At 38.4% G+C, this 23324-nt stretch overlaps 3 protein-coding genes across 3 annotated transcripts; 1 reads left to right on the plus strand and 2 right to left on the minus strand.

Annotated features, from left to right (window-relative positions):
• The first annotated feature begins 15 nt into the window (after positions 1 to 15).
• On the plus strand, positions 16 to 8499 carry LOC130421129 (histone H2B-like). The gene is made up of 4 exons (XM_056748850.1): positions 16 to 388; positions 6847 to 6886; positions 7172 to 7269; positions 8392 to 8499. Exons 1-2 carry the CDS (start codon positions 18 to 20, stop codon positions 6872 to 6874), a joined length of 399 nt encoding a protein of 132 aa, XP_056604828.1. The 5' UTR covers positions 16 to 17; the 3' UTR covers positions 6875 to 6886; positions 7172 to 7269; positions 8392 to 8499.
• On the minus strand, positions 7618 to 15270 carry LOC130421128 (secretory phospholipase A2 receptor-like). Its single transcript, XM_056748849.1, has 5 exons — positions 15215 to 15270; positions 14950 to 14988; positions 14512 to 14859; positions 8867 to 9208; positions 7618 to 8737 (listed from the first exon to the last, which is right to left on the minus strand). Exons 1-5 carry the CDS (start codon positions 15219 to 15221, stop codon positions 8367 to 8369), a joined length of 1107 nt encoding a protein of 368 aa, XP_056604827.1. The 5' UTR covers positions 15222 to 15270; the 3' UTR covers positions 7618 to 8366.
• Positions 15271 to 16953: 1683 nt separating this feature from the next.
• LOC130421130 (uncharacterized) lies at positions 16954 to 22959 on the minus strand. Its single transcript, XM_056748852.1, has 2 exons — positions 22880 to 22959; positions 16954 to 18820 (listed from the first exon to the last, which is right to left on the minus strand). Exon 2 carries the CDS (start codon positions 18807 to 18809, stop codon positions 17763 to 17765), a length of 1047 nt encoding a protein of 348 aa, XP_056604830.1. The 5' UTR covers positions 18810 to 18820; positions 22880 to 22959; the 3' UTR covers positions 16954 to 17762.
• Positions 22960 to 23324: the final 365 nt, after the last annotated feature.

Raw genomic sequence — 23324 nt, forward strand, 5'->3', positions numbered from 1 at the left:
ACTTGAAGAGAAGCATCATGCCTGAACCAGCCAAACCCGCGCCCAAGAAGGGCTCTAAGAAGGCCGTCACCAAGACCGCCGTTAAGGGAGGAAAGAAGCGCAGAAAGTCCAGGAAGGAGAGTTACGCCATCTACGTGTACAAAGTGCTCAAGCAGGTCCACCCCGACACCGGCATCTCTTCCAAGGCGATGGGCATCATGAACTCTTTCGTCAACGACATCTTCGAGCGCATCGCCGGTGAGTCGTCTCGTCTCGCGCACTACAACAAGCGCTCCACCATCACGTCGAGAGAGATCCAGACCGCCGTGCGTCTGCTGCTGCCCGGTGAACTCGCCAAACACGCCGTGTCCGAGGGCACCAAAGCCGTCACCAAGTACACCAGCTCCAAGTAAAGCGCCGCTTTCATCCGCCGCACACAAAGGCTCTTTTAAGAGCCACCCATGACGTCACTAAAGAGAGCATCTGAATGCGTGTGATAAAGAATATTATTTATACATTAAAATCCATTCAAGCTGACCTTCATATTGCAGCACATGTATTCTGAGTATCACATACGGAAACTAAATGTGTCACATCTCTGTTGACGAGTTCATTTAAATTGAAGACAGAATATGTATTACTTATGGAGGCGCGCAAATGGAAAAAGCTGTTATGCACTTTTCATACTCTGGTTTAAAATGACACGTCATCACCGCCGATCTGCATCAATTATGGCTTCTAGAAATGGGAACCGAGGAAACGCCACTTTTTCAAATAACTACACATTGTGTCAATACATCGCATCATCTCCACATTAAAGCTAAACAGCCCGTTTCTAGAAGTAACAACATACATAATCTAATAGGTTATTTCATTGAGTGGAAAAACAAGAATCGACAGTCTTTGCTGCTCATGATGTTTAGATCAAAAAGCTTTTCATCAGGAAAACAACGTTAAGAAAAGCAAACATGTTCAAAATAAATCATTTATATTAATCACCTTATGATTCAATCCACAGACAGAAAAACGAATGATACACAAATAGGCAACTTATACAGTGCACAAGACTTTAAAGGCGCAGTTTGTATGATTTGCCGCTAGAGAGCGCACAGTCAAAACGGATATGTTCACAAAACAACAACAGCGCAACTTGATGACGCTGTGAAAAAGAGTGAAACAATGGTAGGGTGACACGTTGAGCTATTTCACATCCTTGCCAGGATTTGGGTGCGTCTTCCTGCAGTCGCATTGGTCAACATCATACGATACGTCAGTGAGGTTCTCACATTTGAGTGAAAATAAGCATTATAAAAGTAACATCTCACATCGCTTAAGACGTTTAATCATTGCAGTCACTCTTACCTTGAAATATAACTGCTGCCTTTATAAAATAAACCCAGAAATATTAAACCTCAATGATTTATGCGGTCGACAAATGTGACACTCGGAAGACGCATCCGAATCCTGGCAGGAGAAATGTCTCATATGGTCACCCTAAATAATGGGAACTGTCGTCTTAAAAACCAACGCTAATAATCACATGTACTAATATTTAGTTAGATGATCTAAAAACATTCAGTAAATATCTACATAACACTTGTGCTAAATTAATAAAAAGACATTCAAACAATAAGACTAACACTGTTGATGGATATAATCATCATTAGTTTTCTGTCAGTAAAGGAATCTAAACAGTTGCACTTACACATGCAAGATCAGCATCTCTGTCTGGTAAAAATGTCTTCGTTGAAGAATAATTGTGCTCCAACTGCGCAAAACAAGATAACTTGATAGACATAACAAACTACTACTTTAACATTTGTCCACGAGACTGTGTTGTCATGGTTTCTACGGCAGTGAAAGCAGAAACCGAGGGTCACGCCAGAGATGGTGTTATTAGGGAGTTACAAGGTCTGGAGAAAGCGTGAATCACATGAGTCACCTCAGCCAATCATGTAACAGCCTCTATCCTCTTTCCTGCATTCCACTGAAGGTCGCAGGCTTTCTATCGTGTGTCTTTGGTAATGCGGATATGATGTCATTGACAGGTGACTGCCAGGCACGGCCCCGTATCACTTCATAAAATGCCCATTTTCTCATGATTTACAAATAGTGAGATATTGTAAGTACTCAAATGAACAAAATATACAACACTAGTCTAGTGGTTTTTGAACATTTTACTGCAAAAAAGTTACAAACTGTACCTTTAATGGTGTTGTTCTATGGGTTTGTCTGTCCCTGGTCACCTGGGGAGTATTCCAGAAAGTTGATAAGGGTAAATCTAAGGGTACTTTAGCTGATAGCCACAAATTTCGGTTCCAAAAACAGAGGAAACTTTCTGGGTGTGTAAGTAACCATAGCAACTCACTCTCTGCACCACACTACAATAAGATGTCGTTTCGTGTTGACACAGTGAAGAGATCGTGTGGGCATTAGAAAGAGCGATGCTTTGTGTATAACATCAAATAAAAGCTCTGTGGATTTTAAGTATGAAAATAAGGATAAAAGTCAGGCAGCAAATAGGATCTGCGGTACTGAGGCTTTAAGCAGATATACTCACAGATATCTATGGAGATACTTTCCAGCATAGAGACGTTGAGAGAAAGATCGTCTTAAAATCCCCTGATGAGTTTGCTTTGATTGGGATCAGTATGTGAGGAACATTGTTTCTTCGGTTTGTTAGAACCAAGATATGTTGTTGTTGTTGTAATATTAGCTGTGTGACGGAGCAGTTTTGAGTCACTGTTTGTCTGGAACCGCTTTAATATTGTAACTTACTCGTCCAGATACTGGAGTGAGAGAGCAAGAGCATGTTGGTGCTAAAACTGAGAGAGCGTGTTTTACTCTCTTACTCAATGATGAATAAACTTATACTTAATCTGCTGGTCACATGCGTTCCGAACCAGATCCCTACGGATCATCCGCGACCTGTTTCACCACTAAACCGCAGCGGAGAGGAAGAGGAAACCCGTGTTGTTTAGTTGTTTGTCCTTTAAGGGCTGCTGTACAAAACATGGCGGCGAATACAATGTATGTAGGGCCGTTCTGTATGTAGATATAAACAACTTATTCTAACGTATGAGAAACATAGCGCTTCATTACGTAAGGTCTTTATACACCTCTAAAGAGATAGTTTTTGTATATTATAATGCATTTCTGTCAATAGATCCTGCTAAAAACCTCGTATTGTTCCTTTAAACCAATCACTGTCCGGGCCCCAACCCCTGTGTGTGTAACAACCACATCGCATTCTTAAATACCTTATATAGATTAGCATGTGATGTGATGCATTTACCATCGTATGTTAGCTAATATGTAAGCAAGTGTTACATTTTTTTACTTAATATAATACTTTTGTGTGTTGCTACGGCAAAACGTTTGTGACCCTCTCCGTTTCGTGTCACTTTGTAGCAGAATAATGTAAAAAGCACTTTAATAATGGAAGCTGGACCAGACCATATTATCATTATTAGACTATATAGCAATAATATTCCTTGAATGAATGGCTAGTAAACGTCAAAATTATGATTCTGACTCGATACAACGCACGTCACATGTGAAACAACTCAATACACGCAGGCCTGTTAAACATCTTAACTTTTGAGATTTAAGACAAATGTGAAGCTGTCTTCATTTTAAGATGATATTTACAACAGCTTTTGTTTTGAGGATTTGGATCATTCTTGAGAACATTTTTAAGAATTGTTTTAAGAATATTTTTATTGGGGAATATACAACATTCCTTTAATTAGTATTTAAAAAAAATCATGGCAGTAAAGAAGAATATTCTCAAGAATGTTTTGTCAATCCGGCCCAAGTTTATGTTCCGGGGTTATTTCATTTAAAGGAAATGTTACTAAGCTTCAGAGGTTGTCTGCGCATGTGTGCACTTTTGATGAGCGTCAAGTGGGCGTGGAAGCACGGATTATGTATAAAATGTTCATGGTAACAGTGAGTAAGACAGTAAGATGAGACGAAGAATATAAACGGATATGTTTTCATCATATTAGAAACAAGAGTATCTGACATTGTATTTTAAAATGTGCTTATCTGTGCTCTAAAAATGAATTGCAGTGTATACAAAATGGAAAATTTGCAATTGACATTTGCTCTACTGTTGTGGAATAAATGAATAGACACACAATTAAAAATATTAATGTAAAATGAATGTTGAGGGTTGTGTTCCTCTTTGTATTTATATATCAAAAGCATAACTCTAGATGGGTGAATAGTGATAGTGAGAATGGATCTTATAGCAGAATAAACCAAATGTCCACACACTGAGAACTGCTCAACATGTTTATTAAATAACCAGCAGCATTTTGACCGTCAGGTCTTCGTCAGACACAAGTCAACAAAAGAATACAGTAAGTTTTTACAGACATCAGTATTTTTCTCATAATATGGTTATTGGTGGAAACATCTCTTTGTGGTTCTTCCAGGAATTTATACGATTCTAGAATAACCCCATATTCCCAGATAGCACAATCCATCTGGTTTACGTCTATTTGACGTCTGCATTTACATCCGCAAGACATCTGAAATTTGTAGTTTTCTCATCTGCAACGTCTGAACGTCTGTAATATGTCTGCCAAAGATCTGGAGATCTGCTGCGTATAAACTTCTGCTAAACATCTTAGAAAGATGCTTTACTTCCATTCTAAATCATACACATCTTACAGACAACTTCTAGATGTCTAATGTCTGACAGCAGACATCTCTGAGACGTATTGCAGTTGAGCAAAGAATGTACTGTAATTGTCTTGCAGAATGCAGACGTCAAATATGTGCAAACCAGATGTATGTGTGCTATCAGGGTTCAGTTCTGAAGTTCTGGAGTCACCTTTTCACTACACTGGGACCTCAAAGGATTTTGCGGGTTATTGGAGGAACCCAAATTTAAAAAAGGTTCTTGTAAGATCTGAAACTGGTTCCTGGAGAATCTCTCTTGTACAAGACAGTATCTAGAGGAACCCCCACAAATTCTGCATTAAATGTGTAGTGTTTGATCATTTTGATGTTTTATGAGGATAAGAATAGTCCATAGTTTGGTCTTTGGCCACTGCTCTGTGAACACACAATTTAAAATCATGCACGATTAGAAAAGGCTAAATGTTATTTAGAAGAATTTCAGCAAGCTTTTAATTATTTTATATGTCTTACTATTCTTATTATATTAATTGGAGACTAAACATTTTTATTCTATAAGTGGATCCCAAGCTACTGAAATATTTTGAAAATGTAAACGTTGTTGTGCTTTCCATCCGAACAATCTGCAGTTTCTCTGTGTGTTTGTTGTGCAGTACTGTGCCGTCCACAGTACTCGGACGCTTTTCGCCCAATGTCACAGCATCAAATGCTCAGGTGCAAAATTCTTATGGCATTAGAATAGCATCACTAAAATATACAGAGCAGTCAGTTGTCAAATACCTCTCACTGTGCTTTGATGTCATGCACCAGGGGTGTCCAATGTCAGTCCTGGAGGACCACAGTCCTGCAGAGTTTAGCTCCAACTTGGCTAAACACACCTGTTTGGAAGTGTGAGACATTGATTAGCTCTTAAGGTGTGTTTGATAGGGTTGAAGCTAAACTTTGCAGGACACAGGCTCTCCAGGACTGACTTTGAACACCCCTGTCATACACCGATCCCCCAGCGATTAAACATCATGCCACAGGTGGGAAATCAAAATAACGGATCGCAACAACATCTCAACTATCCCATTGGAGGTAAGGAAACTCAAAATACATAAATAACTTCAATATACTAACTAAACACTATGTATATAAATGTATACTGTACTGTACATGTGAAGGGTTAAGTGTTTTGTATTTGAAGTACATGTCCACCCCTGACCATGACGTCAGCTGACTGTAGGGCAGATTTAACTTAATAGTGAGAATGTAAAATGTGCATGAACAGAAGTTTGCATGAAATACTTATCTGTAAGCCTTAGAAAATATTTTCCATAAATTATATTCACTTCCACTATAATGACAGCATTTAAAATTAATAACATTTAACTCTATTTAGGCCTATGATGTAGAAATATCATATTCTATCATATTTTTTATCATATTCAGTTTTGTTTTTATCAGAATCAGAATCAGAAAGAGCTTTATTGCCAAGTATGTTTGCACATACATGGATTTTTTTTGGGTGAAAGGAGCATCCAGTACACTGAAACAGCAACAACAGTACACAGAGGTCATAACACAATAGGATACAGTACAGTGTAAAAAATACCAGGGAAATTAACAGTGAAATTATGTTGTTTTCACACAAAAAAACCTGTTGTCAGAAAGCGTCCCTAAACAATTCAGAAAAAGACTGTAAAGTTGTAAAGTTTTTACAAGGACCTTTTTTTCAACTCCAAAAAAACCATCAGCACATTCACCACTATAACTTTACTGCCACTGTAACCTAGTTTTAATAATTGTGTAGAAACAGACACCAAAACAAGTGGAAAAAAGATCAGGATACTGCAGGCTACTGCAATTTCTTTTTTTGTTGGGAGACTCATTAAATGTTTTAGAGTGTAGATCCTCAATTAAGATATTGTATGAAATTAAATGATAAACTAAAGGTCTTCCACAATAACGGTGAATTTAAACAACAATTAAACATCAAGTAATGGCTGTTATGCTGCAGTCCCTGTGAAGCAGAAGTGATGATCGTCTTCAGTATTCTGACATATTTCCAAGATGAATAGTGGGTGTGGCTCAAGTTTTCCACCATGACCTGATTGGATGAATAAAAACAGGATGTTCCCGTATTTTTACAATAGTTTGCTGGCAACTACAGCTGTCAGTATTTTTCCGTAAAAACTAGGGAATTTTTCTGATATTAAATGTTTTGTGTGTCACCAGTATGCTGAAGAGTGGAGTCTGTGTTTAAGTCAAGGTCAAGGTAATTGTGATGTTTTTAATAATGAATTCTAAAGAAGTAAAGTAAGTAAATGTTATGTCTTTACCCTTATGCTATAGGTCCATGTTTTCATTTTCTATAAAGAAATGCTCCTAATATAAAATACTCAAATTTATTAAGTTCATACACAGCTTAAAGTTTTGCCCTGAAGTTTTAAACTGCAAAGCTCTTTACGTTCTCTTCGTGAAATCGGGAATTTTTTTCACAGTGTATGATTTATGAAACGTTATTTAAATCCCTCTTTTTGTCTCCATGTCTTAATCCCAGGGACACCCAAAGCCAACAGACCCAGCTCCAGCCCACCCTGATGCTCATCCTTGCACTGCCTGGGACAGCTAAGGCCACCACCAGCAATACAAAATTGTGTAATTCACTATAGAAATAATTTTGACTTTGCCTACATGGATCCTCACACCTCCTGGTAATAGCAGGAAATCCATTTGGAGAGAACAGCATTGTTTTTTTTCTCACAAGGATTTGCTCTTTGGCAAATTACTCCTTTACCATTGGTGAAGGCTTTGCTGTGAGACACTTATTTTTTGCTGGACTTTTTTACTATTTTACATTTGTATAAAGTACCTGAAATATTTCTTTATTTATATTTAAAGTTAAGGCTAAATAGTTTGGTTGGTTTTGTTTAGATGAAAGCTTTTTTTGATGAAAGCTTTTAATTTATAACAATATCACCAATACGATATAATTAATTTGATTTCATGAATTTACAATCTATTCTATTAATATTTATTCAATGTAAATTGTTGTTTCTTATCAATTAACTGTTTGCATTATATTTGGTTTTATTATTTCTTCTAGTTAAAATATTATGAATAGCAAATATAAACTTTGAAATGGCGTCTTGAAGCACCCAATATGGTTCCAGACCTTTTAATAAAAGGGATCCCTAAGAGGCCTTGAGGGTTCCTCAGAGAACTTCCCTTTGTTAAGAGGTGCCTTGAGTTTCCCCTGAGGGTTCCTCAAAGAACCGTTCATTTTTACAGTGTATAGACCTAGATTGGACAACCTCTTTAAATGACAAATATGAAAACAGAACAAGTTGTGTTCTCTGTCTTGTCCTCTGTGAGTCAGCTGAAGAAAAACATCAGGAGAGGAAATACAGTCTGTAGATTCAACTTTATTTGAATTGATGTACATTAAAATCAAGATATGTTTCATTTCACTTAGAGACTATTGTGTGTCAGAGTTTAAAGAATCGGATTCAAGCAGACAAGATGAGAAGTGCTGAAATTACACAATGTGCTGAAAGAGTTGAAGAAACACATATCACTATCAACTCTAAACATCCACAAATAAATGTCATTTAACTTTGAATAAACAGAAGTGTCAAAATCATGAACTCTTAAAATACATCTATATGTCCTGTCATTCAACTGTTACTAAGAAAACTAAATGTGTCAGAAATAACAATATTGTGTATCACAGATAGTGGCAGACACACATCTGTTCATGTTAAATCTCTTCTGGTGCAGATGAAGTTGAGTTTGTAAGATCGAGGAAGACTGATCCAGAGATGATCTCCTCCAGACTGAAGCGCTCCAGCTCTGTGTTCACCGCTGCAGTCCTTCAGTTGAATCTGAACCCCTGGAGCCCAATTCTGATAGCAGACGACCTCTCCTCGTACCCAGATCCAGAGATTCATGAGACAGTAATAGTGTAACCCCATCCACACCTCAGCAGTCGAGGCCTGATGAAGAACTTCAGTCACCATGAGCTGAATCTCCTGTGAATCAACTGAAACCAGATCCACATGATTCTCTCTGCAGTATCTCACAGCTTCAGTCCAGCTCAGATTCTTCTGGATCAATATCAGCTCATCTGAACACACAATAAACACAAACAACTGAACATGAGAACAAAACACAAACACTGAGACTGATGACAGAAGTTTCTTTATGATGAAACTGATCTCAGTTCAAACACACACATTGACTTTTATTAACTCACCTTCATGACACACAAAAGTGTTAGATTCACTGCAGCGTCCATCATTCCATTGGCCCTGGTAATTCATTCTGACCTCTGTACAATCTTCAGAACCACCAGAATTATCAGGTTGACCAGAGTCCCAGTATCTGAAGGCGGAGTCAGTGTTATCTGACCACTCCCACGAGTCTCTGAACAGACCAATCCAGACAGATGTCTGAGGATCATTAATGATGTTGTGGATCAGTTGATTGTCAGTCTGGTTCCTCACAGTGATCAGATCAGTATGATACTGTCTGCAGAAACTCTGAGCTTCTCGCCATGTTTTATTAAAAGTGTGAATAATATATGCTTTACTGCTGTCTGTTGAAGAAAATAAAGATTTTCATTCATTCTTACTTCACTTACAGTTTAGAGAATTTGAATCTTCAGAAACTCTTTTCTTCTGAATATCTTGAGTTAATGCAGAATGTGTTTAATTCTCTCTTTACATCTGTTTCGATTTCTCTCAGTCAATCAGTTAATGACTTCATCACACACACACACGCTTATGCACGCACGCACGCACACGCACACACACACACACACACACACTCATGCACGCACGCAAGCAAACACACACGCACACACGCACACGCACGCACGCACACACACACACACACACGCACACGCACACACTCATGCACGCACGCAAGCAAACACACACGCACGCACACACACACGCACAAGAACACACACACAGGGGTGCCGATAGGGTTTCTCTAAATTGTACTCCGGGACCCCAAAGAGTTATTGCACATTGCTTAAATAAGGGACAGAAAAGAAATACATTTTAACCGTTTATTAATTAATTAATAAAAAAATATACATAGTTTAATTAATTACTTAGTCTATAAATAAAAAAACTAAACATAAATATTGATTAGATTACCAAGTTACAGATTCTTTTGCACACATACTTGAGCTGTTAAACACACCAATAAACTTGCAAACTGCTTTACTCTTCAATGATTTTTAGGACAGTTTTTATCAACAGGATTCTACAATGTCTTAATGAAATGAAGAGGATGACTATAGATATATAAATCTTAAAGCTGTTTTAAGGTGAGAAGCTTTAAATACACATAAATGGACTAGTTTAGCCTTTGTGTTGTTTCTGTCTTCTCTGAAGCTTGTTATTCATGTCGGCACAAATGATGTTAGACTCCGTCAATCGGAGATCACTAAAGATAATATTAAAGAGGTGTGTGAGCTCGCAAAAACGATGTCAAACACTGTAATATTCTCTGGCCCCCTCACTGCTTGCCGTGGTGATGAGATTTATAGCAGATTATCATCACTAAATGGCTGGTTGTCTGAGTGGTGCCTGCAGAATAATATAGATTTTATAAATAACTGAAAGAGTTTTGAGGGCAGACCTGACTTGTTGAAACGAGATGGTCTCCATCCCTCCTGGGATGGGTTTCCCTCCTCTCTAGAAATTTGGCACACAGTCTTAATAATGCTAAAGGCTGACTACCTCGGGCCCAGGTCAGGAAGGAGACAGAATGGCTTAACCAACTGTCTGCTTGCCGTCTCGCGTTACAGAATACACAAAATATTCAACATTTAATAATCCCTTCTTACAAACAACATAAAATAGAGACTGTGTCTGTCCCCCGGATTAGCAAACATAAGATATTGCATAAACCTCTTGAAAGTAATTTAATAAACGTTAAACAAATCAAACATGAACAAAATACAGATAATCAGCTGTTACGACTCGGATTGCTTCATATTAGATCTCTCTCAAATAAAGCACTTTTTGTTAACGATTTGATAACCGATCATAAAATAGACATGCTCTGTTTGACAGAAACATGGCTAAAGCCAGATGATTTTATTACTCTAAATGAATCCGTTCCCCATGATTATTACTATAAACACGAGCCTCGTCTAAAAGGTAGAGGGGGAGGTGTCGCTGCACTTTACAAGAATTCTTTTATTACCTCTCAGAAGTCTAATTTTAAGTACAGTTCTTTCGAAGTCATGGTACTTCACGTATCGACACCTAATACTAAGGACAAAACATTTTTAAAATTTATTCTAGCTATTGTATATAGGCCTCCAGGGCACCACACAGATTTTATTAAAGATTTTGGTGGGTTCTTATCAGAACTAGTACTGGCCGCAGATAGAGTCATTGTCGTCGGTGACTTTATCATCCATGTAGATAATGATACAGATGCCTTTGGAATGGCTTTCAAAGACACTCTTAACTCCATGGGCGTTAGTCAACATGTGTCAGGACCCACTCACCTTCGTAATCATACTTTAGATTTAATACTTTCTTATGGTATAAATGTGGACGATGTTAAAATCGTTCAGCAGAGTGAAGATATTTCGGATCATTATCTGATATTATGTTTGCTTCAATGGCCTACGGCTGCAAATCAAATTCTTGTTACAAATATGGTAGAACGATTACTTCAACTACCAAAGATGGGTTTCTCGATAATCTGCCTGAATTGTCTAAAATATCTAGCATGAGTAATAACGTTGACGATTTTGACGCTACTATTGAAAATTTTAACTCTACTTTCTCGGAAATATTAGACACAGTTGCTCCTCTGCGTTTAAAGAAAATTAAAAATAGCAGCCCAACACCGTGGTATAATGAACACACTCAGACTCTAAAAAACGTCTAGATCCGCCTACTTTTCAACACTAATAGAGGAAAACCATCACAACCCTAGGTTCTTATTTAACACCGTGGCTAAATTAACAAAAAATAAGTCGTCATCGACATCAGATTCTGATTATCAGCATAACAGTGATGAATTTATGAACTACTTCACGAGTAAAATCCAAGATATAAGAGAAAAAATTATAACAATGCAACCTGTAGTGAAATCCGCTGAACAAACTAACTACAGCACCCCTAAGGAGAAATTGCAATTATTTTCTACAGTAGATCACGATGAACTGTCTAAAATCATTAGATCATCTAAATCATCAACATGCATGCTAGACCCTATACCTACAAAACTACTGAAAGAAATGCTCCCAGAAATTATAGATCCTCTTCTTAGTATTATTAACTCATCTCTGACATTAGGACATGTGCCTAAAGCATTTAAGGTGGCTGTTATAAGGCCTCTGTTAAAAAAAAAAAAAACTCGACCCTAAAGAACTAGGGAATTACAGGCCTATATCGAATTTACCTTTTATATCTAAAGTTCTGGAAAAAGTCGTTTCAACTCAAGTATGCTCCTTCCTCCAAAGGAATGACATTAATGATGAATTCCATTCTGGATTTCGAGCATGTCACAGTACAGAGACTGCTTTGATCAGAGTTACAAATGATCTGCTTTTAGCGTCTGACTGTGGCTGTATTTCGTTATTGGTGCTGCTAGACCTCAGTGCTGCATTTGACACCATTGACCACAGCATACTTCTACATAGACTCGAAAATTACGTCGGCATTAACGGAATAGCATTGAAATGGTTTAAGTCTTATTTATCCGACCGTTTTCAATTTGTAGCAATAAACAATGAGGTGTCCCGCAAATCACAAGTCCAGTACGGTGTACCACAGGGCTCAGTCTTGGGAACCCTGCTCTTCGCATTATACATGCTACCTCTAGGAGATATAATAAAGCGACACGGAATTAGCTTTCACTGTTATGCTGATGATACTCAACTTTATATTTCCTCGATGCCTCATGAAACCCAGCAGTTTCATCGAATAAAGGATTGCATAGTTGACTTAAAAATGTGGATGAGTAACAATTTTTTACTACTAAACTCGGACAAAACAGAAGTGTTACTTACTGGACCGAAAACTGCTATGCGTAACAACCAAGAATACTGCTTAACGATTGACGGATGCTCCATAAAATCCTCGTCATCAGCTAAGAATCTTGGTGTTGTATTCGATAGTACTCTCTCATTTGAAAGCCATGTCGCAAACACCTGTAAAATTGCATTTTCCCATCTTAAGAATATATCTAAATTACGTCATATGCTGTCACTGTCAGATGCAGAGAAATTAATTCATGCATTCATGACATCAAGACTAGATTACTGTAATGCACTTCTAGGTGGTTGCCCTGCGGGCCTATTACAAAAACTGCAACTGGTTCAAAACGCGGCAGCTCGAGTTCTTACATGTACAAAAAAGTATGAGCATATAACCCCGGTTCTGTCAACCTTGCACTGGTTACCTATAAAGCATCGCATTAACTTTAAGATCTTGCTTATTACCTATAAAGCCCTACATGGTCTAGCGCCGCAGTATTTGAATGAACTTCTATTGTATTACAGACCTCCACGTACATTACGCTCTAAGGGGTCCTGTCAGTTGGTAATACCTAGAATTTCAAAATCAAGTGCAGGTGGTAGATCCTTTTCTTACCTAGCGCCTAAACTTTGGAATATTCTTCCCTGCACGGTCCGGGAGGCAGACACACTCTGTCAGTTTAAATCTAGACTAAAGACTCATCATTTTAATCTTGCATACACTACACCTCCATAATATTAATCCTCAGAGGATTTAGGCTGCATTATTTAGATCAACCGGAACCAGGAACACATCCAACAACAAATTATGTACTTGTTGCATCAAAGAGTGCAGAACAGTACTCTACTCTCAGCCAGTCTTGTCTCTTTGTTCCAAGGTTACCGCAGGATGCAGTTCATGCCCAGACCTGATGGCAGAGCTGAGAATGGGAAGCGGTGACCTGACAAGTGCTAAGGGGATAGAGCTGGATAGAGGACGCGACAACTTTGTTTTTCCTACAAAATTTCAAATGCTATTAGATTGTTAATGATAATCTTTAATCCTTAATTTTTATATTTTTATTAAGCCTTGTTGTGCAAGCACTGTTGAGCTTGTGCAGAGGCAGCAGCTTTTGCCAGAGGGGAACTGGAATCCCCTGGTTGGGCCTGGGTTCCCCTGAGGTTTTTTTTCTCGATGGGAGTTTTGGGTTCCTCACCACCGTTTGCATATTGTTTTGCACTATCTGCCTGGCCGGGGGGGCTGCTTTAGAATTCATACTTCTATTAAATGTGTCTCATGTACAGCTGCTTTGTAACAATGAAAATTGTAAAAAGCGCTATATAAATAAAGTTGAGTTGAGTTGAGTTGAAGCTCATCACAATCAACTCCATTCTCAAATGATAAACATACTTCATGGGCATATTGTGTTACAAAACATTGGGTTGTGTAACTGATAGAATTGATAGTTTATGTTCATTTAAACATCTTATAGGACCATGACACAAAACAGGGGACATAAACCACCTTTAAAAACTGGGTGACTAGTTTTCTTTCTCGTCTCAACCTCTCTTCTCTCTCTTCTCTCTCTTATTTCTCTTTTGATATCCTTATTTTATCTGCCACTTCATCATGTTATTACACGTACAGAACTGTGAAGCGCTGCAGTGCCAGTGCCGCTTCTCTGTGTCTGAATGATCCGCTAAAGTCTTTTTAAAAGGAACACACACACTGCATACGTGTTAAAGGGAACACGGACAAACACACGCGGGTTGAAACACAAGTGAAACATGGGCCCTGAGAATCGTCCTCATCCTCCCCCCTGTTATGAGCCCCATACACACACCATTAGTTTAACACAGTGACATTTTAGTCATGTTATGATTTCTGAAGGTTTGCTGTCACTCACCATTGTAACAGATGAACTGTGACGGCACATTACAGTCCTGCTGACGCCATGTTCCATTTCTCATAACAGCACAAATATATGTGTCAGTTGATCGTTCAGTTTCCCAGTTCAGATATTTCACAGGATCACCCAGAGACCACTTCCATTCATCTGTTCTCTTTAGTCCAATCCAGACATGCACCTGATTGTTATTCACAGTGTTCTTCAGCTCGTTCATGTCATTGATGTTGTTGACTGTGGCCAGATCTGTGTAGTTCTCTCTGCAGTATCTCTGAGCTTCAGTCCAGTTCATCCTCATGTTTATATAGTGATAGTGGCGCTGAGAGCATTCAGATATTGAACAGAGAGCTGAAAGAGAGAGTTTACGTCTTTATTAAAACACAGAATCTATTGTCATGACATTATAAAACAAACATAAAAGCAGAAACACAAACTCACCGATGAAAAGAAGACTGAAATATAGAGTCTGTGCCATTTCTGAGGAAGAAACACAGTTTTGTTAAGCATCATTTAATCTTTCACAAAATGTAAAATATCTAAACTACTTAAAAAGGCAAAACAAAGTTTGTTATGGTCTGTCATGTTTTGGTCTTTAAGTTTATAAATTCTTAATAAAGTTCTTGTAGATGAATTCACAGTGTTTATCAAACAGAATGATGAAAATAATCAATAGAATATGAATGAGAATGTAAATAGTTCTTACTTTTCATCTCTTGTGTGTTTCTCTGGTGTATCTGCTGCTGTTTGTCTCTCTGTGTGTTAATATGTCATTATATCAGAACTGATCCTCAACACATCACATCATTTGTTTATTTCTCTAGAGGAATCATTTCATATTTCATTTCCTCCTCTATTTGTGTTTTTCCAAGTCTCATTTCCATATTTCTGGTGTAAGTTTTCTATTTTGCATATTGTGTATTAGCAGCATGTTCAAAGTTTTTGCACTGAATGAGACATTTTACTTTTATAACATCAGTAAAAATGCACATTTAAATAAAGAATCTAAAGTTTGGCACTAACTGCTGGTCAAATATAAACAGATGGTTCAATATAATCGTAATAAATTCATTCTCTGAGCATTTTTATGTCACGTCCATAACGGTGGAATTTACAGGATACCTTTAATTAGCACATTTTTCTTTTAAGGTTGAAATGTGTTATAAATTATTCATTTACTTTTACTATAATGACGTATAAAACCAGATACATTATTGTTTTATATTTAACACCTAAAAACTTCCACCTAAATGCTTCCACACGTTCTTTCTGTGGTGTAGACATCATAAATTAGTGGAACGCCTATAGGTACATTAACCCTGCAATTCATGCTGTTGTTTACATACTAACCAAACCGTGACGTAGGTGCAAACACTCTATTAGCTTTCTGTACGTTGAAGTCTTATAACATTAGAAGATGCTGTTGGGTGACATGTGTTGAGTCAGTCAACATACATTTATGCTGCTTCTGTTTCAGAGAAAAATCTCTCAAAAAGTTGTCACTGAATTAAAGTCATTCCCGGTTCCTGTGGTGCGAACACAAGACAAAACAAGTAAAGCTCTCGAACAAGTGCACAGGACTTTAATGGGTCGTTTTCAGAGTTTGTTTGCCCCTGGTCACCTGACCACACTTGACTTTCATTGGATGGAATTCAACAGGTGAAATATCTCCTTTAAAGGTGATGAGGAAGTCTACACACACATGAAAAACAACAGATCAAATGTCAGGCCTGATATTTGCATTGATGTTGTTGTTGTGTAATGTTTCCAAACTGAACATTCAAACATTCGGCTTTGTTTCTCATTCAAATGAGTCTGCCTGAATCTCACGGCCAATAAAAGTCCCTATTCAGGATAGTCACGCCATTATTGTGACCAAAGGCGCTTTAAATGAAATGAGACTGGGACCAGCTCTTGAGGTACTGACCTTTTTTGGCCAGCCGGTGGAACCTCTTACCATGTTGAGTCCAGATCTACTGTTCACAGACTCATCAATCGAACAGCAGGGTCCTAAGAGTTCCATTGTTACCACTACAAGTAATAGCAGCATTTGTCCCTAACATGGTTGGGTAATATTAAACGAATGAATACATTAAAAAGAAAAGGCCTGGAAAAAGAAAGCATTCAAACATTTCACAACATTATGACATTCGTGGAACCCGTCTCACCCCCAAAGACCTCTGAACTGCAGGTGATCCCACCCGCCCTTCACACAGCTTCTTCAGCTGCTGCCATCAGGGAGGAGACTGCGGCGTCTACAGGCCAGGACCAGCAGACTAAAGGAGAGCTTCATCCACCAGGCAGTCAGGAAGGTAAACTCCCTGCCCCCCTCCCCTCTCTTGCACAATTGAACTCTGACCTCATCTGCAGGTCCTCCCCCCTATCTCACCCCCCCAAACATACACTGACAGCAGACTTTGACTTTGAATATTCTCTGATGTAATACACACATGATGGCAGATGTTACTGATGTAAGGAAGGATGATATGTTCTGATTAATCTAATTCAATAAAAAGAAACATGGTTCAGTTTTAATATAAATGCACAGGGAAATGACAAAATTTCACTCAGGTCCTAAATTGCTCTCCTGAAATCTAAGTTCATCCATATGAATGAATGCAGCCTTTTCACATACAGGATCATCTATAAAAGCACATTTGTCATTGGTCAGTGAGCTGGTCTCTGTGTGATCATAATGTGTGCCATGAATGACTGTATTAATGAGAGAATGAATGAGGAACACTACTTCCTCTTTAACAGAGTAAGTCACTATGGCTTCTGACTGCGATGACCTCTCTTTTTGAAACGGGCTTGAGTTACCCTGCTTTCTCGGGTTTGACACACCTCACATTCTGAAATAGAAAACTCAGAGATTCCTTCATTTCAGTGTAAATATACTCAAGAGTTTTCCCAAAACCCTTTCTCTGAAACGGGCCCCAGTTGTGAACAAGAAGTCACTCTGATAGTGTTTGGTGTTTCCTTTAGTTGTGATCTTGATCCGTGATACCCAACAAATCATAATACAAAATAAAGTTTTTTTTCTCCTATGTAACTGCAGCATGCATTGAGTTTGATATGTTTGAATGTTTTTACACCATCATTAAGGTTTGTATGAGGTGTCCAAATGTATCTTAGTGACAGGCTTAATTCTTTGTACTTGAAAGTACTTGAATTGAAGAGTTACTAGAATTCTTATTTTCCAGTTGACCCAACCTTGACTCAACTAGTTTTATAATTCATTCAACTAAAAGATTTTAATCAGTTGAACTTTTGGAAAGCTCCAGCAATGGTTTGGCTTCAGTTGGAGGATTCGGCTCATCACCAATGATTAAATCACGACAGAACAACACCGGTTCATCACAAAAACCCAGTCTGTACTGCCACACATATAAACACTGCTTGGGTTTCAGCTCCAGTGACAGTTCCTCTTCCACTTCAGTCACTTCATTCCAGCTTTGCTTCTCAGTGTTCACATGTGAACCTCCATATTCTGCTGACATAGAGAACTGGACCTTGGCGATTAACCCTGCGAGATCTCCAGACTGGATCAAGGATGATGGGCATATCTTCCAGTTGTGCATGATCTGTATCATCTTCTCCTTGTTGAATCCCACCTTTTTAGTTATTTTATTTCGCCATGTCCCTGTTGTGTCACAGTTCATTTGTATAGATTTTATGTTCTCCCACCGACCAAAGGCTGGACCTTGAGTTAAAGACAGACCGCCAGGCAGAAAGTTCACAACATCAGGGTGAACAGAATAGACTAAAAGACTATCATCTTTCTCAAGGTCAGCGCCTTTGCAGTATTCGACTTCCCACTTTGAGACCGGCTTCAGGAAACAACAGCAATCTGACAGGCCCCAGTAATAGAGACCATTACTCGATTCAGGTTTCAAATTTAGTTTTACATCAGTGGAGACGCTACCCAGGCCAGATGTTATTCTGAAAATTCCCCTTCCTTTGAATATGACAACAAAGAATTTATTGATGCCTAAGTAGTGTTCTCCATCTCGGAAGTCGGGATCAAGTTCTTCAACTACAGCATCAGCATCTGTTGACAGGTCTGTGACTCTGCGGTACGATTCGCCCTTAATGATGTAAAAGTGGCCATCCATATCAGCAAGATAATGGTCTCCATTTTGGCAGGAGGGGTGCAGCTTGAATACAGTGAGGTCTGAACCTTTGTGTAAATCACTTATTTGCATATAGCAGCCGAGATCAGATCGGATTATATAAGTGTACTCTTTCCCTGCACAGATGTCAACACCTTTCGTCTTGTTCCTGGGGATAATGTCTCTCATTGTGCCTTTACCTGCAACACAAACACAGACATATAGCAAGATCATTATATACACATATATACTGTATATAAATATTAGGGATGTCCTGAGCCAATCGCAGAGATGGGGATCGGGGCACGAACAAGGAATTTTTAACCTGATCGGGAACGGCTATTTTGTGACAATCATTTCCGATCACCTCTGCCATCACGCAAGTTGTGTAAATGACAGCATGATCTGTGACAGCTGTGTCTGCAGGATGGAAATACACATGCAGCCGCTTGTAATGTCTGCAGAACAAGCATTCCGTAAGGCGATAGCAACGGAGCTCCGTTCAATTATAACAATCTAATACCAAATCCTCAAAAAAGTGGACGAATAACAGACGCTGTGAAAGAGAACACAGGTTTGCATCTAAATTCTTGAATGAATCAAGCATTTCTTCCTTCACACAGCGCTCTACCGGAGCTTTACAATGACACTTAATGACACAGTTGAGAAGCATCAGCTGCTGTCCGCTTACACGACATCCAGTCAACACGTGAGGTCATGCGAAGATCACAGTGATGTCACACCATTCTCATTTTGTGACAGTATGAGTAATGTGTGAGTTGAATGTGAATTTATTTGATTTAGTCACCCTCATGGTGATGAATGTTTGCTTTAGCTGGACTCTTCACACTTGACTTTGATATGCTAGTGTTTCCTTTATCTTTGCTTGCTGTCATTGTTGGTTTATGGATTACTATAATGCAGAGGACAACCTACTATAACCTGAGGACAATGTAATAAATGAGCAAAACCAACTTACTTAATATTAGATCATTAAATTCAAAGGCAGTTATTGTAAATGAAATGATCACAGACAAAAGTTTTGACATACTCTGTACCGAAACCTGGCTTAAACCAAATGATTATTACGGCCTAAATGACAATGCCAACGACAATTTATTTATATAGCACAATTCATTTCAACTTCTGTCAACAAAGGGGCTTTCCAGGAAGAAATTTAAAAAAAAAACAGAAAACAAAGAACCACAAAACATACAAACAGTAAATGATAACATTATACAACTAAGCCATAAGCTTTTGAAAATAAATAGTCTTTAGCCTGGACTTAAAAATATTAACAGAAGCTTGCCTAATGGAATGTGGCATGATGTTCCAAAGCCTAGGGGCAGCAATACCAAAAGCAGGATTTCCCCAGCACTTAAGCCTCGACCTAGGTGTAAACAATAGATCCTGGTTGGAAGACCGAAGGGATCTACTGGGTTGATGTCCTGTCAGTAACTCACAAAGATAAGTAGGACCTAAGCCGTTTGGAGATATATGGACAAGGAGCAAAACATTAAAATCCACTCTTAAACGAACAAGCAACCAATGTAATTAACGTTAAATAGGAGTAAGATGCTCCCTCTTCATGACCCCACTCAAAAGTAGAGCGTTTTGAACAAGCTGTAAGCGGGATATAGCTGTCTGGCTAATTCCCAAATATAATGAGTTACAGTAGTCCAGCCTAGATAAAATAAAGGTGTGCATTACTTACTAAAAATGTTTAAAGGAAAGAAAAGGCTTTACTTTAGAAAGTAAACACAGCTGAAAAAAGCAAGCTTTGACTAAGGAGTTATTTAGACGGTCAAACTTGTTTTTCTCAGCGAGATCAAATTTTGGGCAAAAACCTATAATTTCAGTTTTCTTTATATTAAAAAAAATATATATAAGTGGGCCAGGCCTTCACATCTGCCAAACATACCAAAAGAGACTCAAAACCTACTGAATTCTGTTTAACAGGCAAATAAACCTGAATGTCAACAGCATAGCAGTGAAATGATAATCCATGTTTTCTAAAGATCGAGCCTAGAGGGAGCATATAAAGAGGAAAAAGAAGAGGAGCAAGAATGGAACCCTGGTGAACCCCACATGACAAAGAAGCATCTTTCGAATACTGTTCACCCATCTTGACTGAGATACTCCTATTTGCCAAATACGATTTAAACCAATCCAGAGCTATACCTCTTAAGACAATACTATTTTCCAATCGATCAATAAGAGTAGCATGGCCAACTGTATCGAAAACGGCTTATTAGAAATAAGCCTAAAATTACTTGAAACCGATTAGTCCAAATTCTGTATTTTGAGCAATGGATAAGCAACTCCATGCTTCAAGCAATTGGGCATAATGCCAGATTCAAAACTGTGATTTATTATAATCAAGAGATACGCGGCAATATCAGTAACAATTTGCTTGAATAAAACAGGGGGAATAATATCCAGAGACTAGCCGGAAAGTTTAAGCTGCTCAACTATTTCCGGCAAGGAAATTTCAAACTGACTAAAAAAGGCGTGGGACAGCCGGAGATCCCTGATTTTCCTTTAAAAAAATAAATCCTCACATGATTGAGAGGAAGCCCCAGGAGCTACACTGGTGGAAGGTTTGAGGGTAGCACTAATAATATTGAAGAGAGTCTTCAGACTAGAGCAGTTCTTATTGATAATATCTGACAAGTGTCTGCATTTGGCTTTTTTCACTGCATTCTGATATTTAAAAAGAGTGTCCTTTAAAATCTCAAAAGAAACATGAAGCCTGTTATTAGGGGTTAAGACACCGAGAGAGACAGCCACAAGGTGAGACTGTAGGTGAAACAGCCGTACATGAGAGAGTAAACATAACAGTCTTATGGTCAGAGAAGTCATTTTCACAGACTTCTAATTCAGTGATATGAAATCCATGCAGAAGCACCATGTCAAGTAATGGCCACCCTTATGAGTGAGAGTATTTACCCTGATAGAAAGATCGAAAGCATTTAATACAGGGATAAACTCCTTAGCTAAGTGATCATTCATGCAATAAACATTAAAATCACCACAGGAGAGTCACATTACCGAGGAACTCAGCAAACAAAAGCGTGGGGAATTAAAAAAGAAACATTTAGGAGGCAGAAGTTCAGAAAAAGGCTCAAATTACCTGGACAGAGCCAGGTGTCAGTGAGAAATAAAAAAGTTTTGGGAAGATAACAGGTCACTTGACTTGAATGAGTCTACCGCACAAAGCCACAGTTATATGCATGAGCCACGTCCGATTGGTCGAGGTGGTGGTGTCGCAACAATCTTTGGAGACTTTCTCACCTTAACTCAGAGAACAGAGCATACATTTAAACCATTTGAAGTGCTTGCGTTGAACGTAATTGTGCCAAACAAAAGTACAAAACCATTGGTTTCTCTTACATTGACTATAGACCCCCTGGACCCTTCAGTGATTCTGTGAGAGTTTGCAGACTTCTTATCGGACCTTTTGGTAACGTTGATAAAGTACTGATAGTCTGAGATTTTAATATCCAAATAGATAGCGCTAATGATGCATTAGCAGTGGCTTTAAAGAGCTACTTCACTCTTTTGGTGTAACGCAGCACTTCAATAGACCCACTCATAGATTTAATCATACACTAGACCTTATTATATCTCACGGAGACTAAATTAATTAATTAATTAATTAATGAACAGCAGCTACACTAATTGTGTCCCGAGCAATCTGCACTTGAGTCGCTACCGCGGTACTTAAATCTCATAGGCTGATAGATTTGCGCAGCGCCGCATTAAGTTGAACGCATCTATTATAAAGACGCTGATGAGCTTGTTCAGGTGTTTTATATCAGAGTTGGATCTAAACTCAGCAGGAAATGTTATCTCGCGGGCCAGAGTTAAGAACCACTGGTCTATGGTGTTAACCCAGTTTTAACACACGTTTGGTCCCTTTTGGTCTTACTTAGACATTTAACACTTTCGCTTTCACTTTCACTTTCACTTTAACGTTTCATGCTGTTTACTGCACCATTTCACGGATCAGTGATAAGATCCTAAACAATAACACTGATATAAAGTGACATGCATCATAACTCCTCCGTCTTTAGACACATGGAGAAACATGAAGAAACCACATGAACAGGATAACCAGCTTCCATTTTGACCCGGCTAACGCTACTGTGCACGTCACTCCCTGACACGTTTCAGATGTGTGCTGCATGACAAATCTTATCATTTCACTTTTAGATAATGAATAAACTGTTGTTACGATCCAAACTTTCGATACATACTTATGAGTGACTTCTTTAAAGCTGCAACACTTCTATCCAAACACTGGAGCTTTGACAACCCTATATATTTAGACTCATACGTCACGTCCACGGTACGTGATGTCCGGTTCACGAACGAAGAGTTGTTCGTTTGAATCGGTTCTTTTATACCGGACGAATCGGTTCACCAAATCGGACTGAAGCGTTTGAAACGGTTCGCGTACATTATCAGATCCGATACATATCTGCTACATTTGACACAAAAATAAAAACACGAGATATGATTTGTTTATTCAAGTAGATTCTGATCAAAGACACTTGAATTAAGGTTGTCGTATTTCTTAGTCACTAAATTGAAGATTTCCTTCTTAACTCATTGGCTTCAAGCACAAGTTCACTGAAATATCATATTTGTGTCTAAAAACAAGACTTATTTTCTTTGGTAATTTTGCTCATCAAGAAAATG

This window comes from Triplophysa dalaica, chromosome 5 (genome assembly GCF_015846415.1).
Source record: "Triplophysa dalaica isolate WHDGS20190420 chromosome 5, ASM1584641v1, whole genome shotgun sequence".
Classification (NCBI taxonomy): domain Eukaryota; kingdom Metazoa; phylum Chordata; class Actinopteri; order Cypriniformes; family Nemacheilidae; genus Triplophysa; species Triplophysa dalaica.